This window comes from Photinus pyralis, unplaced genomic scaffold (assembly GCF_008802855.1).
Source record: "Photinus pyralis isolate 1611_PpyrPB1 unplaced genomic scaffold, Ppyr1.3 Ppyr1.4_LG4, whole genome shotgun sequence".
NCBI lineage: Eukaryota > Metazoa > Arthropoda > Insecta > Coleoptera > Lampyridae > Photinus > Photinus pyralis.
Window position 1 is genome coordinate 3521874 of NW_022170511.1, and position 16252 is coordinate 3538125.

General features: G+C 35.7%; 1 protein-coding gene across 1 annotated transcript; it reads right to left on the reverse strand.

Moving 5' to 3' along the window:
• Nucleotides 1–284: 284 nt before the first annotated feature.
• LOC116167822 (activating signal cointegrator 1 complex subunit 3-like) lies at nt 285–15134 on the reverse strand. The gene is made up of 21 exons (XM_031483364.1): nt 14934–15134; nt 14584–14821; nt 13983–14533; nt 13861–13934; nt 11905–12251; nt 11663–11855; nt 10270–10631; nt 9895–10221; nt 9621–9845; nt 9456–9575; nt 9159–9410; nt 6007–6183; nt 5382–5961; nt 3900–4189; nt 3454–3852; nt 2942–3410; nt 2455–2882; nt 1436–1629; nt 1216–1384; nt 564–1167; nt 285–515 (listed from the first exon to the last, which is right to left on the reverse strand). The coding sequence occupies exons 1-21, from the start codon at nt 15023–15025 to the stop codon at nt 430–432; spliced, it is 6177 nt and encodes a 2058-aa protein (XP_031339224.1). The 5' UTR covers nt 15026–15134; the 3' UTR covers nt 285–429.
• Nucleotides 15135–16252: the final 1118 nt, after the last annotated feature.

A 16252-nucleotide genomic window follows, 5' to 3' on the forward strand; every position in this document is an offset into this window, starting at 1 on the left:
GTTTCTTGCATTTTTACTAATTAATAGTGCCATTTTTTTATTAGAAAATAGTGATATTTATATTTTGCTAATGCTCAGAGGTAGTACTATGAGAATTAGATCCACAGATTTACTAATGAGTTTCTCATGTGATCAAACAAATTCTGAACTCCACCGTTAAATGGTCTAAAATTGCAGCATAGAAAAAAGAGTCTTATTTACCTTTCTATAAGTGCAATCCAAAGACTTGGAGCAACGTGTCATAAGCAGAAACCAGGGTTGTTACAGAGAATAAAACACATTGCTAAATTCTGTTGACTAAAAACCTTCAACAGTGTGTTATACTTTCGAGTATACATATAGTTATATCACTATGTATACATATTTAAGATTATTATCACATTCCCCATAAATTCTAATAGATAATTTAATAAACATAACAATCGCTCTTCACGTAATAATCACAGGAATGTTGTACTGCTGATCAAGTCCTAAATACGAATCGCTAACGATAAAAATCGTAAAAACATAATTTCCTGAAAGCAAGACGCTATTAAACAATTCCAATTTTACCCAAGTCTTACCAGGTGCCGAAGGTGCAGTGATCATCATAGAACAGTTCGTTTGTCTAACAACAGTAACCCTTTTAATTTGCAGTAAATAGTCGTACTTCGAATCCCCAACGCAAATAAACCATCCCTCGTCCTTCTTCTTGGGAAATCTGGGGGCATGTACCGACAGATCGGGTGAACCTAGGCGCCTAATGTTAAATACGAATTCATATTCTTCGTCCGCCGTTAGTGATAAAGTTGGTATGTTCTTCCTTGAAAGTGTCTGTTCTAATTGGGGAAACGTAATGGAGACATCTAGCAAGGGTATGTCGGATATGTGTTTCAAAATTTCTTTGGCCGTTTTCATCTCGAACAACACTGTAAGTGCGCATTCTAGTTGTACTCGATTCTTCTGGCAGGCGAACTTTAGTGATGGGAGTGATACGCTACGTTCGTCCATGTTTAATTTTTTTTGTAATTCAGAATAGAGTGTAGGAAGATGCGCTTCCGTGACATGCGGAAGCGTCAATAACACAGATGTGCCTAAAAACTGGCCTTGAATAAGCATTTGCATCACGTGAATTACGCGTAGTGTGCAACTGAGCCACCCTTTATTTGAGGCGATATCGGTCATAGCCTGAAATTGAGTGTGTATATTCAAAGATTCTTAATGCAGCTTGTTTACCTGTAAAACCCGCAACGCTTGATCCATGACTAATTTAAAATCAACTTTATATTCTTGATTCGGAAATTTAAAACGCTGTAAGTGCGCATAAATGAGTAGCGCAACTTTGACACTAGGCAATTCGCAGGATTCTCCATTTAACGGATAAGCCATTTCTTGAGCAATATCCCTGTAAAGATACTAGAGGTTGCATACCTGACACGCTATTGTTAACATTTACTTGTTAATTTTATCTTCGTTGTGACGTACAGGAAACGTTGCATACTCTTCCGCGCCACACAATACTTTAATTATCTCAAAGATGGTAATGTCCTTCTCCAACTGCTTTTGGAAGTGCACCATAGTTTTGTGCGATAGATAATAGAAAGACGCCATTTGTCCGTAAAATGTAATCTCGTATCTCAGTCTCATTTCCTAAAATGACGCGTCAAATTAAACGAGCAGGAACTCCAATTTTAAGTAGGGAATACACAATGCAAATCATTTACTTTATTCATTCCCTATTATTCCATATGTAATTAAGAACAAGCTCTCACATTAGAATTCGAAATCATTGTAGAACGTTTTGGATTAATGATCACACCAAAATTAGGGACAACAAAGGATCTTGGTGGAATTGCTGCAAAAATGAAACATCTACGGACGCCTCAAAAATGTATAAATTATTTTCTCAAAAGCGACTATATCGCGGATCTTGTACGACCCGATTATTTGGATTATTGAACAAAACCGTTATTTAAAATTTTTTATTTTTAATTATCGACCGCCTGCGTGCGGAGTATTATGTCTGAACAAGCTTTCTTTCTTTCAGGGAATGTTCTAATTGCTTCATGTTTTGCTAAATAATTTTTTTTGATCGTCAATCAATTAATTGTATTTATTCGAATTTTTTTAGATAGGACATACTATCGGTTTCCGCGACCGCACCGCCTCACCGAGCGGCATGAATTATATTTACGACCTACCTACCAAATATTTAAAAAAAAACTTCACAAAAATCGGTTGAGCTGTTTCGGAGTGGCACCACAAACACCATGACACAAGATTTTTATATATTATTACATATGAGATCCACGAAAATTTTTCCGCGACATATTTCCCTATCCAGTGCCACTATTGTAATGTTTTAAATACAATGCCCTCACTCAACCCAGGCTAGCACCATGTCCGCAAGGTCAAAGATGTGGGAGTCAAGTACTTTAAGATCAAGTTGTGTCCTGCTAGAAATGAGATACTTACAACTTCTTCAACTCGAATACAATTACTTTCATCCAAAACATCAATGACAGCATCAACCAAATCACTCAAAAACTTTTGCAATCCAGACGGCTCAACATCGTCCACCTTATAATATGCGGGATTTTCTAGAAGCCTACGATAAAGGTATGTCCACGTCATGTATTCCATAAGCTGGTCTTTGGTGGCGATTGTGCCGGACGCAATTTCTGCATTGATATGGTCCGGTAACACCTGCATCAAACTTGATTCGATCGGGAACGGTTCGTACAAGAACTTTTTATAAAAATTCTTCTTTATATCCTGCACGAAAACGCACGCCACTCCGCTGGTGTCAAATTGTGGTCGACCGGCTCGGCCCATCATTTGCAAAATGTCAGTAATTGGCATGTCGATGTATCGTTTCGTTTTACCGTCGAAATATTCAGTTCCTACCCAAATACACATGTTTCAATTAAAACTGCCAACTTGCTTATCATGTTACACTCACCTTTAATTACAACAAGATGAGCAGGAAAATTTACACCCCAAGCAAGCGTAGCGGTTGCTATTAGCACTTGTATCTTTTGATTAACAAATAGTTCTTCGACGGTCTTGCGATCTTGCTCTTGTAAGCCAGCATGATGTATGCCGATGCCGAACAATAAAAAGTGCTGCAAATCTGGATCCGATATATTTCGAACAATATACTCCATAACTTCTTCGTCACAGTGCAGCCAACGTTTGCTGTCGAAATCAGTCGATAAGAATGTGATCAGATCAATGGCAGTTAGTCGAGTTTGTTTACGCGAGGAGCAGAATACCAAAGTAGGGCTGTCCGGAGCAAATTGTCTTATCTTTTGGTAAGTCGGTCGGTTCATCGAGAGCATTCTCGGGCAATAATGCTTCCCAGAGAAACCCATTATGTGTACGTCTAAAGGTACAGGACGCACAGACGGACGGAAATTATACAATCCAACCTAAAAAAAAAGACAATTTCCAAAAAAATACAAGCTAACCCACCTCGTTAATTCCGAGCCAGTTTGCTAAGTTTCCAGCATTGGCCATGGCTGTAGACAGACCAATAATTCTGGGCTTCATGCCCGTTTGGCAAGCGATAAAATTTGTTCGCGAGACGATTACTTCCAGAACGGGGCCGCGATCTTCGCCCAGCAAGTGAATTTCGTCTATTATTATTAAACCGATATCCTGAATGTACTTCCTATTTTGCCAACCTCTACTCAAGCCGTCCCACTTTTCGGGGGTTGTTATAATAATATCAGCTTCTTTTAACATCTGCATGCTAGGCGTGACATCTCCAGTAATTTCAGTAACCTTTTTACCTAAATCATTAGCAAAACGCTTCTTCCAATCCTCCACGCGCTCTCTCACCAAAGATTTTAATGGCGCGATATAAACAACCTAAAGTTGAAATAAATACCTGCGACACCTTCCTTTTAAATACTTGCCTTTAAATTGCTGTTTTTGTTAAATAACCGAAAGATGCATATTTCAGCTGCTATAGTTTTACCAGATCCTGTAGGCGCACCCAATAATACGTTGTCATCCCTGTGATACAGTGTATGAAATATTTGTGTTTGAACTGGATTGAAATGAGAAAATTTGAAGAGTGATTGATAAACCGAATTGCCTAATGCTTCAACCGACAAAGGTCGAAGTTCTAGGAGTTCCGTATGAGGAGTAAAACTAAGAGGTATGTACAGATCCTTAAATGATAATGCATGTTGGTGGGTAGCATCTAAAAAATTATACTGTTAGATGGCGCAACTAGTCCAGTCAAATTATCATAATACCTTGCATCAGATGTGTCACTTCTATTTTTTTTTTTAATTGTTAAGCTGAGTATGGATGTCAAAAATCCAAGTTTTCGACATCCAAAGACCTGTGCGAGCAACGCAGCACTCGAAAATACGCCATTTTTTCTATTATTTTTAGTTTTTGGTTAGTTTTAGTTCTGAAGGACAGATTTTAAAGCAATTATTGTCGTATCCTTTTTTAAACTAGACAAAATTTGTGACAATTCAAGCCTTTAACCGGCTCTACAAGTAGAATAGTTTTGGAAATACAGTGTTTCAAAAATTCGTAAATTTTTCAGTTTTAATCAAATTTGCCTTTTTTTCGCATAAAAATCGCATGAACATTTTTATAATTTTGTTCGTTTGGAGGGACTTTGTGGTGAGAAATCTCCATAAATCCGCACAGAAAGAGCTAGAATGTTGATATCCTCTGGATCCCCAGCATCTCCCATGATAAGAAAGTTGTCATCTTCTTCTTTTCGGCAAGATCCACTACCTGTTGCATGAATTGCGAAATCTGTGAATTTTTTCCTTTTGCCTGTAGAAGATCTGTGACAGTAGCAGAAAGCTTACTCACAACAACACTATGATGAATGAATAACGCATCACATATAAACATGGATATTTTTCCACTAAAAGACAAAAATCAATATTTAATTTGCTTTCATTGTCCGCAATTTTTAGCACTTCTTCAACAAGTTTATTACGACTCACGACTTACGACAATTCACCGTGCATATTTTGTAAGTTTACTTTCTGCGAAGAAAAAACGCAAATTTTGATAAAACTTGTAAAACTAATAAATTTACCAATAGTTGAAGCGCCGTATCTTGGAAACTTTTAGACTTGCGGAGATCGTTAAGGGCTTAAATTGTCAGAAATTTTGTCTAGTTCAAAAAAGTATACAAATCGATCCTTCAGGAGTAAAACTTGCAAAAACCAAAAAATGGTAAGAAAAATGACATATTTTCAAGTGCTGTGTCGCTCGCACAGGTCTTTCAATGTTGAAAACTTTCACATCCATATTGATCCTAACAATTTAAAAGAAAAATTAGAGATGACATATCTGATGCACGGAATCCCAATTTTTTGGTCTAATTTGACTGTACTAAACATAGTACATGGAATACTAACGCATCCAGCGATCGCTACACACTCGAACCAAATACTGATTTGGCCTTGGTTCAACCAAAGGTAGGGTCAACACAAGTTCCAATGTTTCCATCTTGGTACAAACGGCCTTAGTTATAGCCAGAGATTCGGAATGATAAATTGTATCATTATCAGGATCTTCAACCCACAACCAAAAATTCTCACAACCCTTCCCGTGGATTTTGTCATTCCATACAAACATTGGCGTGATAAAAAGTTTCACTCGTATAACGCCTCTAGTAATCGGATGTAAAGTCGAGTCGATCGAAAGTAAAGGAAAGGAATCCACGTAATGCCTAAGTACGTTCTTCACCTTGTGGTTCCTGATCAAATAACCGAGATCTTTATCATCGACATCTTTCAGATCTTGAATGCGTATATGATGACTTTCAATGTGGTCTATCACGGAGATTGGGATATCGGGAAATTGTCGAACAGGTGATTGAAACGGCCACATTTGTCTCTCAAAAGCTTGCGCGACGTTAAGACAGCGTCCAGCAAATGTCGCCTGATTGCGATGTATAGCGATATCAAACAGAGCGCGCGCGATTCGGGCAGAGCTCTACAATTACGCGTTGTAAAAAAATCACAATTATTAGGATATTACTTGGTTAATGAATTCCATATCAGAGGCAAGGGAGATTGATTTGATGTACCCACGTGATAAATACGTTTGCATTAACGCATAGACTTTTCCATCCGGATTCTCTACTCCAGTGGTCACTGGAAATTCACAATAGGAATCCGTTAAACCATCGAGATCATCCAATTCATCAGGCCGCACCTAAACAATAATAGTACATTATATATCAAGGTAGAGAAGTACACTATTATTGGCTGAGCACCAAGATTACATCTCAAGGCGCTTGCGCCGAGGGGTGTAAGGTGCGAAGGTAATAATAGACTTCTCTACCGTGGTATATATACTATTTTTTTCACTACTAGCACTTGAAATCCTCTAAATTAACATATTATATTGATAAGAAAACGAACGGTTGGACAGAATTTTTTGTTTATTAATTTAACATGTCAATCAAGTACCTACGTAGAAGCACAAGTCAAACAGGCCGTATTTTGTTCTGTCATTGAGATATTTTCAAAGAGTAATTTTGTTCGAATTTTTTCAAAATGTGATAATTTTAGGTATATAATTTCTCTGGAAATGGCGGATGGTGGCAATTATTCATTTTAGAGAACTTGTCCAACAGCGACCTCGGAAGTACGGGTCAGAGGGGGCGAGCCGCCCCCTCAGTTTTTACACAAGGGGGGCCGCGCCCCCTCTAAGAATGAGTAGATAAATCATTCAAAAGCAACTTACACATCTTCTACCTACGGCATGTGCGTGCAGAAATTACAAAGAGTGTAGGAGTAGAGGGTACGTTGAAAGAATTTGCCAGCAAAACTGTTGAGAGGCGGAAAATTTTTGGATATATTTAATTTTTTATACTTGCTTTTCTTTACAATGCTCAATAGTGCAATAAATAGGAACAAAATTTTTGTAACTTTTGTATGTTCTAGTTCTTCATTATTTTTTAAATAAATATTGATGATCTATGGGTATGCTCTTCTCAATCGAGTCAAGTATCTCTGAGTTGCTCAATTGCATATAACTAGACATCCTCCGACACTTTTTAAAATTTTTTTCAAAACTTTTCTTTCAAAAATACATTATTTGATTGATTAAATAAACAGGTTTCAGGGTCACTTACAAAACCCACTGCTTTGCATTAATTTGTACACAATTTTGCATGGGAGGGACGTTTCAGACTCCATGGTCGCTGATTTTTGCCCCCCCCCCCCCAACCGTTATTCACTTCCGACGTCGCTGTTGTCCAAACGTTTATTGAGCGAAATTTCGGGTTGTGTTTTCTAAAAGTGACAGCGTGACAGTTCTCATTATTGACTACTAGTTAATAATGTCCACATTATTAACCACTTTGAATAAATGCTGAGAAAGCCTACTTTACAAGTGGAAAAAAGGTTAATAATCATGTAATCAGATAGCGTGGTCAAAGTACACTTACAGCTTCACAAAAAATAAAAACCTCATGAAATTTAAATTTTGAGTATTCAAAAAGGTTGTGCTTAATATTAAAATTCTTTACGAAGATAGGTATGCAATTTTCCGGAAAATTGTCGAGTGAAAAATGTTGTTTTCGTTTTTTCACTCTAATTGTTTTAATATTAAATATACGGGAAAAAGTTTCAATGAAAATTTGTAGCTGATGCATTTATCTACAAAATTTGTCTGAAATGTTTTTCTGTAAATTGAAAAGTGTACGAGATATAATTGATTTCAGCGGAAGTCGATTCGTGGGTGCGCGCGAACGCCCCGTGAGCCGAATTTATTTAAGGCTTGATTTAAAAGTTAATAATTTGAAGGTTGTGATGCACTGAAACAACGTAGATATTGACGAAGATGAAGATAATGATGACTTCGACGATCAAACAACTATAAATGGTGATAACCAAGACACTCAAGGTTCACATTTTGAGGATAACTTCAATGAAGATGAAAATGATATTGAGTTATATTTGAGCTCGGAAGACGAATGATACTGATTGATTTCGATATGATTAATAAATGAAAACTCTACGTTTCTACATGTCATTGTTTAATTAATATCTTAAAATTAAAAACTTGAAAATTGATGATGTTTAAAAATACTCTTAGGAAAATTTGGTATATTTCAAAAACTAATGAAGATATCAGAAAACTTTTCAGACAAATTCTGTAGCTAAATGCATTGGCAATAATTTTTGATTTGAACATTTTTCTGTATTTTCATTATTTAAACAATTAAAAATTTTCGATCAAAGTTCTTCCGGAAAATTGCTTACCTAAATTGGTAAAGATTTTCTCATATTAAGCACAATCCTTTTAACTACCTAAATTTGTATTTCCAAAAGGTTTTTACTTTTTGCTGCATTTTACGGATATTTTATAATAATAATAATAATAATAATAATAATACATACTATCTCTAGATTTTCAATGTGAGGGTGTGAATTTTTATTTTATTTATTTATTTCTTTTATTTTTTTTAGGACCCTACATAACTTCACCAGACACAGACACTAATCGTTACTTGATTTTAATCCGTGCGATTAGTTAACCAGGCTAGACCTGAGTTCTCACAAGATACACCGACCATAATAATAATCTTTATTTCCTGTAGATATATAAAAATGTATAGGACACGTCAGTAACAATAACAAACAACATAAATAGCAATAACATGTGAGTTGGATATTATCACAGTCTACATAGGTACCTGAAGTATGTTTGATATTATATTGTCAAATAATGGCTAGCTAGAAGATCAAGGTAAGTTCTTGTGAATGAATTCCGTAATCGAATAGTATGAGTTGTGATGTAAAATATCTTTAATTATTTTTTTGAATGGTTTTATTTCATATCTACATATATCTTTGGGAAGCAAGTTATATAACTTGCATCCCATATAATAAGGGGATTTTTCATAAAAAGTGTGGGAGTGCATTTGTGTACTTTGACCAGGCTAAGACGCTAGTAGTGAAAAAAAGAATATAATATAAATGTTTCTGTGCCCCGATTGACAACACAAATAAAATGCTAATCCTGAAAGTAAGGCAGATTCACATTATTGGTCACGTCACAGTGCGGTCAATTATTACAGCGCGTATTGCCTAAGGCCGATTCACATCACCCTAACATGACCTATAATGTGAATTAGGCGAGTATCATTTGATAAAATGTACTCTTTATTATATACTTACTTGCATATCATTAAATTCGGAAGCATAACACATCATTTGAATAATAGCAGCTTCTGTCATAAACGGCTGCATTTTAGCACTAAAGTTTTCAATACTCTCAACAGTTATATAAAAATAACTAGCGGTTCTGCCTAAATACGTTGATGTAAACTCTCCCGAACTTTTATCGTAACGAATCATTTGAGTGCGATCTAAATGTTCCGCGGCATTGTGGCACAAATCAAATAGATGCCGCCGTAACGTGGGATCATCCTACAATCAAAATTTATGACACATTTTAGCACTTTGGTGACCAACCTCAAAGTCTTTCGGCAATAATCCGTAGACATGCGGATTAGCATTCATCCTCCTATACATGTAAGTAAACGTTAGCCATTCCACCGCTTCTTGAATATTCGCAATGGTTCCCAGGACAATCTACAAATGAGACTGTGAGACTACTTTCGGCTTACACGAACTTACCTCGGCATTTAAGTTGTCAGCTAAAGCCTTCATTAGGTTACTCTCAATTGGAAGCTGATTAGTTAACGAAGAAAGATAGAAGTTCATTTTTTCATTACTTGTCATAATGATACCATGGCCAGAGGTATCAAATTGCGGCCTACCAGCCCTACCAAATATTTGTAGGACATCCAGAATATCCAAATTAACGAAAGATCCCCGCTTGGAATCGTAAATTTCTGTACCCTAAAACACCAGCCCCTAATAACCAAGTTGCAAAGGAAGTGCACAGTACTTTGATAATAACTCCGTGCGCGGGAAGGTTCACACCCCAAGCCAAAGTTGCAGTACACACCAATACTTTTATGGTACCATTCATAAAGTGTTTTTCTATCAGAGATCTATCACGCCTCATCATACCAGCGTGATGTACACCAAGGCCATGCGCCACCAAATCGTCCACAATTTTATTGGGTGCATTTCCAATTTCCAAATTCGCTTTTTTTGCTTGAATAGATCTCGGTGGTAAAAACAAATCAAGCATTTTACGTTTTCCTGCGGTTTCTTTTAGGAAATTTGCCGTTTTTACAGTTTGGTTTCTAGCATGGACGAACACAAGTACCTACATTTAATTTCATTATTAAACCGCATCAACCGATTATTGAATTACCTGATGATTGTCTCTTAGAAATTCAACAACCTTCTCAAAACACACTTCATCCAAATCATTTTGGTACTGTCCCTGTTTGCTCGGTTTAATACCAACAAATGTCTGCACCAGAGGTACTGATCTAAATCGATTGTCAAAATAAAATAATCCTACTTCTGGATTAACCCTAAGAAATTGAGAGACGTCGAGATAACTCGGTAATGTGGCCGAAAGTCCAATTATACGAATCATGTTTTGGGATGTAATCACTTGACGGAGAGTTCGAGCGACCAGCGCTTCAATGACAGGTCCTCTGTCTGTATTTAGTAGGTGCACTTCATCGATGATCAATAATTTCACTAAACTGGTTAATTCGGCGTCAGCTGAAAAAAAAACGAATTTCAGGTGGTAATGGAAGAATAAATTGGAACAAATTTGACGATACGAAAGATTTCTATTACTTAAAAAAAGTTGGATGGGTATCAAGAAATGAAAGAAAAATTGTTTGCCTGTCCGTCGGTTCACACCACTCTCCCTAAACAAAGTGTTGACAATGCACATTCCAATCTTCGCCATATGCTTACGTTCTGGTGAGACAATGTGAACATTAATATTTATTATCAGTTTTGCTAGAGAAAAAGGTTAGCAGTGTACAAATAGAACGATCATGACATTTTCTTTAAACACAAATCGTGATGAACTAAGGAAATCATAAGTTTTAAACCATACATCTCGTCTGCTCATAAAATTTTTAATGTATTTGGAGAACATTATCCTGTGAAGAAATATTCCTTACAGTTTTCTCTATCACAGAAAGTAGAATTTAATGTGAACATAGGTACCCAAACAAACGTAAGACAAATTGTTTCATGGAACCGTATAACCTTCAGTGGCTTGTTGCGGAAGAAGAAAAAGTTGGTACCTGCAAACTCCACATGTCCACATGCAAAAACCCATTCTAAGAATATGAGAGGTTATTGGCGTAGCCGTAAATGAATAGGAAACATATGAAGGAAATGTCAGAGGTATTTAAATCTTCTCTTCTACCCTTTATTGCATTCATTCAAAACTTCAATAAATACTGCGATTAAAAAGTGGAACAGATTTGCCAGCATACCTACTCGAAACCACGTGCGTTTGTGAAAGTTTCCAAGATGGATATACATGAAGTAGATAACGTTATTTCTTTTAAAAAGCGATTCTGATGCAGCTCTGTAATCTCAATAATGACACGGGACAGACTGATTTGAAAACCAGCTGCCCATGTAATATCTGCAATGCCTAATGAAAATCATACACACACAAAATACATTCACAATTCTATTTCTAAAGTTTGCCATCTTCACAACTGATTCGGGTACTAAAGTGACACAGTTAATGCTGTAAACTTAACACAATCAGATAAAATACCTACCCGTTCCCTTTCGACTGATAACATCCCACTTCTCCGGTGTCGTAACTAACATTTGCGTCTCAATTATTTCTTTCCTCGACAACTGCATATCCCCAGTTAACTCCTTTACTTTTACACCTAAGCACGCGAGTTTCTTACTAAAATTAGCTGTCATCTCAGCCGCCAGCGCTTTCATTGGACATATGTAAACGATCTGAAACAAAAATTGTGCACCAACATCGCGCAGTTTTAGAAACACTCACCTTAAACCTTTCTAGGTGGATTACATTATCTTCAATGAACTTCTTAGCCTGATTTACGATCGTCATCAGGGCGATATTTGTTTTTCCCGAGCCTGTAGGAGCGCAAACAAGCATGTTCTCGTTGGTGTTGTAGGCGATGTTAAATACTTTCGATTGTATGAGATTAAAATGTTTTATATCCTTGAATACCATTTTGCCGATCACATCCAATGAACTTATGGCGACCTTACCCATCTGCTCAGGGGGTGTGTTATTCTTTCTGGGTGGTATGGTAATTTCTTCGTATAATTCGCGACTTTTTATAATTGCGTCGTATGGTACACTGGCCACGCTTCCACATATTTGCACTGTTTTTGGATTTTTTACATGAGTACTTACATACAGGGTGTCTGAAAGCTTGCAATGGGCTGTCTTTCTTTTTAAATATAAAAGCCATTTAGAAAATATGTAGGGGAACTTAAATAGTAGTCCTACATTGACACGTTGTTGAAGCGTTTGAAAACTCAATGAAATCTAAAAAGTGGATATAGAAAAATGAAGAAACACATAAAAAAAGGTCATTTTGGGACAATTTGCAACAACTCCAGAATTATCTCTTCTCACTGCTGCTTTGTCCAAGAGGACATTTTTGGAAGTTTTGTTCTTTTTTAGACAAGCTTAGCTTAGTATGAAAATAATTGCATTAAAAAATTAATAATTTTCCACCTAAGAAAACGTGTACCTTCTACATCTAGCATGTTATGGAAATTCTGACAACAGATTCAGATTCTACGAAAAAAAGTGCCAATAGAAGATGCTATTGGGAAACGTCCATTTCCAATTCTTTGAGCTAGAGAAAATGAAAACGAAAGTTGAAATTGTTCAGTTGTTTTCAAAGATTTTTCAGAAATTTCAACTGCATAGTTTTTGCTTTAATTTATATTTGTCTTTATAGGGAATAAAGTTATTATTATTATTATTATTAAGCAGTGATTTGAACCACCCTGTATAGGCGTCATTTTGATCAGAAAATATTGGTTCGCTTAAGAGATACAGATGAAAAGACCCTATTAATCCTTAGTTAAAAGCGAGGTTAAAAGAAATACAGAAAAATGATTTATACAACAGTTTCTTGTAATGATTGTTGAATAATCTTCCGTTTTTAAAATAAGTAAGTAAGTATATGGAGTCATGTCAAAAAGATATGGCACCTAATCTCATATTTATTGGAACACCCTGTATATTTTAATTTAAACACGAGAAAATATAACACTAATATTGACTCGAAAACTTTCAAAACAGATTTTCAAAAAATTAAAAATCGTTCAATTTTGTTGCTTTGAAGAGGAGCTCAAGTGACATCATCCAACCGGATGACAGATGTCCAAAGTGGAGAAAGTGGCCAGCCCTCCTCACGGTTGACATTGATTGGGTGCTTGAAGATCTCAGTGCTCTTGTGGAATTTTCTTTGGTACAAGAAGGGGGCGAATGGGATAGACGAGGATAGAGACTTTGTCTTGGTCATATCCAATTTCTAAACATTTTTGAAAAAATGCAAAGAAAAGAACAAATAATTAGGTTGTCTATTTATGGATGCAAAAATAATATACGTTTTTCAGCTGTGTTTTAAAAATTCAATCTATACAGTATTAATGATCAATCAATCAATATAAAGCATTTTCTAGAAAAATCGGTGTTCATAGATCACCACCCAGATTATCTTAGCCCTGACATAACTAATCATTGCACAATGCACAGGATTGCATCTCACCTCAAATCAACCTAATAATTTATTATTAATAGACCTCATTTAAAATTTATTGTTCTCTCATTTTTCAATCTGTAGCTTCAAATTTAATTTGTGCTTTGTTCGTACTGTCAATTTAACTCCCCCTACAACCTAGCAAACCTCTTATAATAAAAAAAATAGCCCCATTAGAAGTTTTCAAACAGACACCTTATGGACCAGTTACTTACTTTTGGTGACAATATCTAAATGTTCGTCGTAAATATTGGGCATATTTTTAAGGGTTTTGCTAGTACGCTGCTGCCTGGAATAACATAATTAATTTAGAACCGTGGTTAATGGCAACACTTACAATGTTTTCCTTTCGAAAGCTTCATGCGACACGGTTGTACTTTCCAACACTTGCACGACTAATTTTTCTAACTTATTTAATTCACCTAAGACAGACTCTAGGTTAGGTGGACTAGACGACTTTGACCCAACAGAGGGACCCAGCCCATTTTGGTTGGCTGTCTGACTTAAGTGCGCTCTATTACTAAGTATATCCGCTACTAATTCAAATAAATCGAAACCTAACATTTCTATAAAGTCATTTTGTAGTTCATCTTCTTTTTTATTGGAAGACAGTAATTGATGTACGGAATTGACAAACTCTTCGCATAAAAGTCCGGGCATTAAAGTTTTGTACTGATTGTAACGCTCCTTCAACCAGCTTGTGGGGTCAAGTTTAATGGGTTGTTTGAGCGTAGTATTCTGATGTTTAAGTTTCTTTTTTGTGGACTTATAAAAATGTTCTGGCACCACAAATTTTTTAACATGATTGGTTCCACTTGCGGGTTGTGAATGTGAAAATAAATTCTTTTTAAAATCGCTAGGTAATTCTTTCAATAAATAATGTAAACCCTAAAATTAAGCTTTAGGTTTACACTATGTTAGTACCTACTTAAACTCACCTGTACTAAATTTTGCGTTACATATGTTGGAATACCTGGAAAACATTTTTTTGCTATATCAGTCTTGACTAAATCATTCCCTCCTTTATTTATCACTTCTAACAATGCAGCAAAGTTAACGTTATCCGTTCCCTTTGGAGAATACTGTGCAATAGTCGAGTAAACCGTTCTTTGAACTTCTAGAGCAAAAGAATTATCTTCATACTCAAACGCTGTTTTCATAACATCAAAAAGGTGCCTACAACATTATCAGTGAACTAGAGAAGCCGAAAATGCAACATATAGTTAATAACATTGAATAACAAGACTTGTACAATATTGCACAATGTTTAATAAACTGCCATACTTACCGAAATGTTTCTTCCTCTGGATGTGTATTAGCTATACCCTCCTCTTTTTCATTTTGCGTAGAAATAACCTTCCTAAATGCAGTAATAGGCATATTATGAAATATTTAAAATTTAATGAAGGTAGCAAAAATCGGCTTCTACTCCACAATCACCAAAAAGATGTAAAATAACAGGCCAATTTTTTGAGGTTATGTGCAGGCTCTACTGTGTGCGGTAGTTAACATACCGCCACCGTGAATCCAAAACTTTCTTTTTAGTTACAATATATACATGGTGCTCAATTAAAAAAAATGAAATTAGTTCCGATCATTATTTTTTGCCTGACCCCATATCAATATTTTGAAAACGGAAGATTATTCCATAAGCATTATAAAGAAACTTTAGTATCGGTATATGTATTATATTTTTCCTCCTTTGGACTCTGGTGGCTCTATATTGCCTGGCAACAAGTTTTCTAAAACCTCTCAAATTATTTTCAGTTTATTTTCATTCTCTTGTGATACTATTGCAGACTATTTTTTTTCAGAGAAAATTTTGTGGGAATTCAACCAGTAGATATTTTGTAGATATTTGCCTTGTTCTACGTACCTATCAAAGATCAGAAAACTTACAAAAAGTGTCCCATTTAGATTGCGAAATCTACCATTGGCGACTGATGATCTACCAGAACTGCAGGTTCGCATTAACAGTGCCTTCTGTCAAGCTGACTGTCCAGAGCTGGGCAGTATTTGATTTTGTAAATACTTTTTAGTATTCAAATCCTTTAAAGTATTCAAATACATTGTAATTAAATACTTTTATGGAAGCAGTATTTGTATTTGTAACTCAAATACTTTCACAAATATCTAGTATTCGAATACTTCGCAAAGTATTTGAATACTTAACCTTCCTTTTTTTTACCAAAAATCGACTACTCCAAAATTTCTCGGGAAAACACTTTTTCTTATTAATTGTGGTGCGTAGAATCCAAAACGATTCGTACTTTTTTTTATTAGACCTCTCAATAAAAAGTTATGGACAAAAAACCAATTTCGAAAATAAATTCAAAGGGCTGTAACTTTTGATCTAGTAACCCAATCTTCAAACTGTTTGAAATTATGGATTCTACAGGCCACATTCTATAAGAAAATTTTTTTCCCGGGTCGATCTGAGACAATTTTTTTTTTAGCCTCAGAAAAAGGCAGTGTATAACCTTCCTTTTTTACCAAAAATCGACTACAACAAAATGTCTGGGGAAAACACTTTTTCTTATTAATTTTGGTGCGTAGAATCCAAAACAATTCGTACCTTTTCGATTAGACTTCTTAATCAAAAGTTAT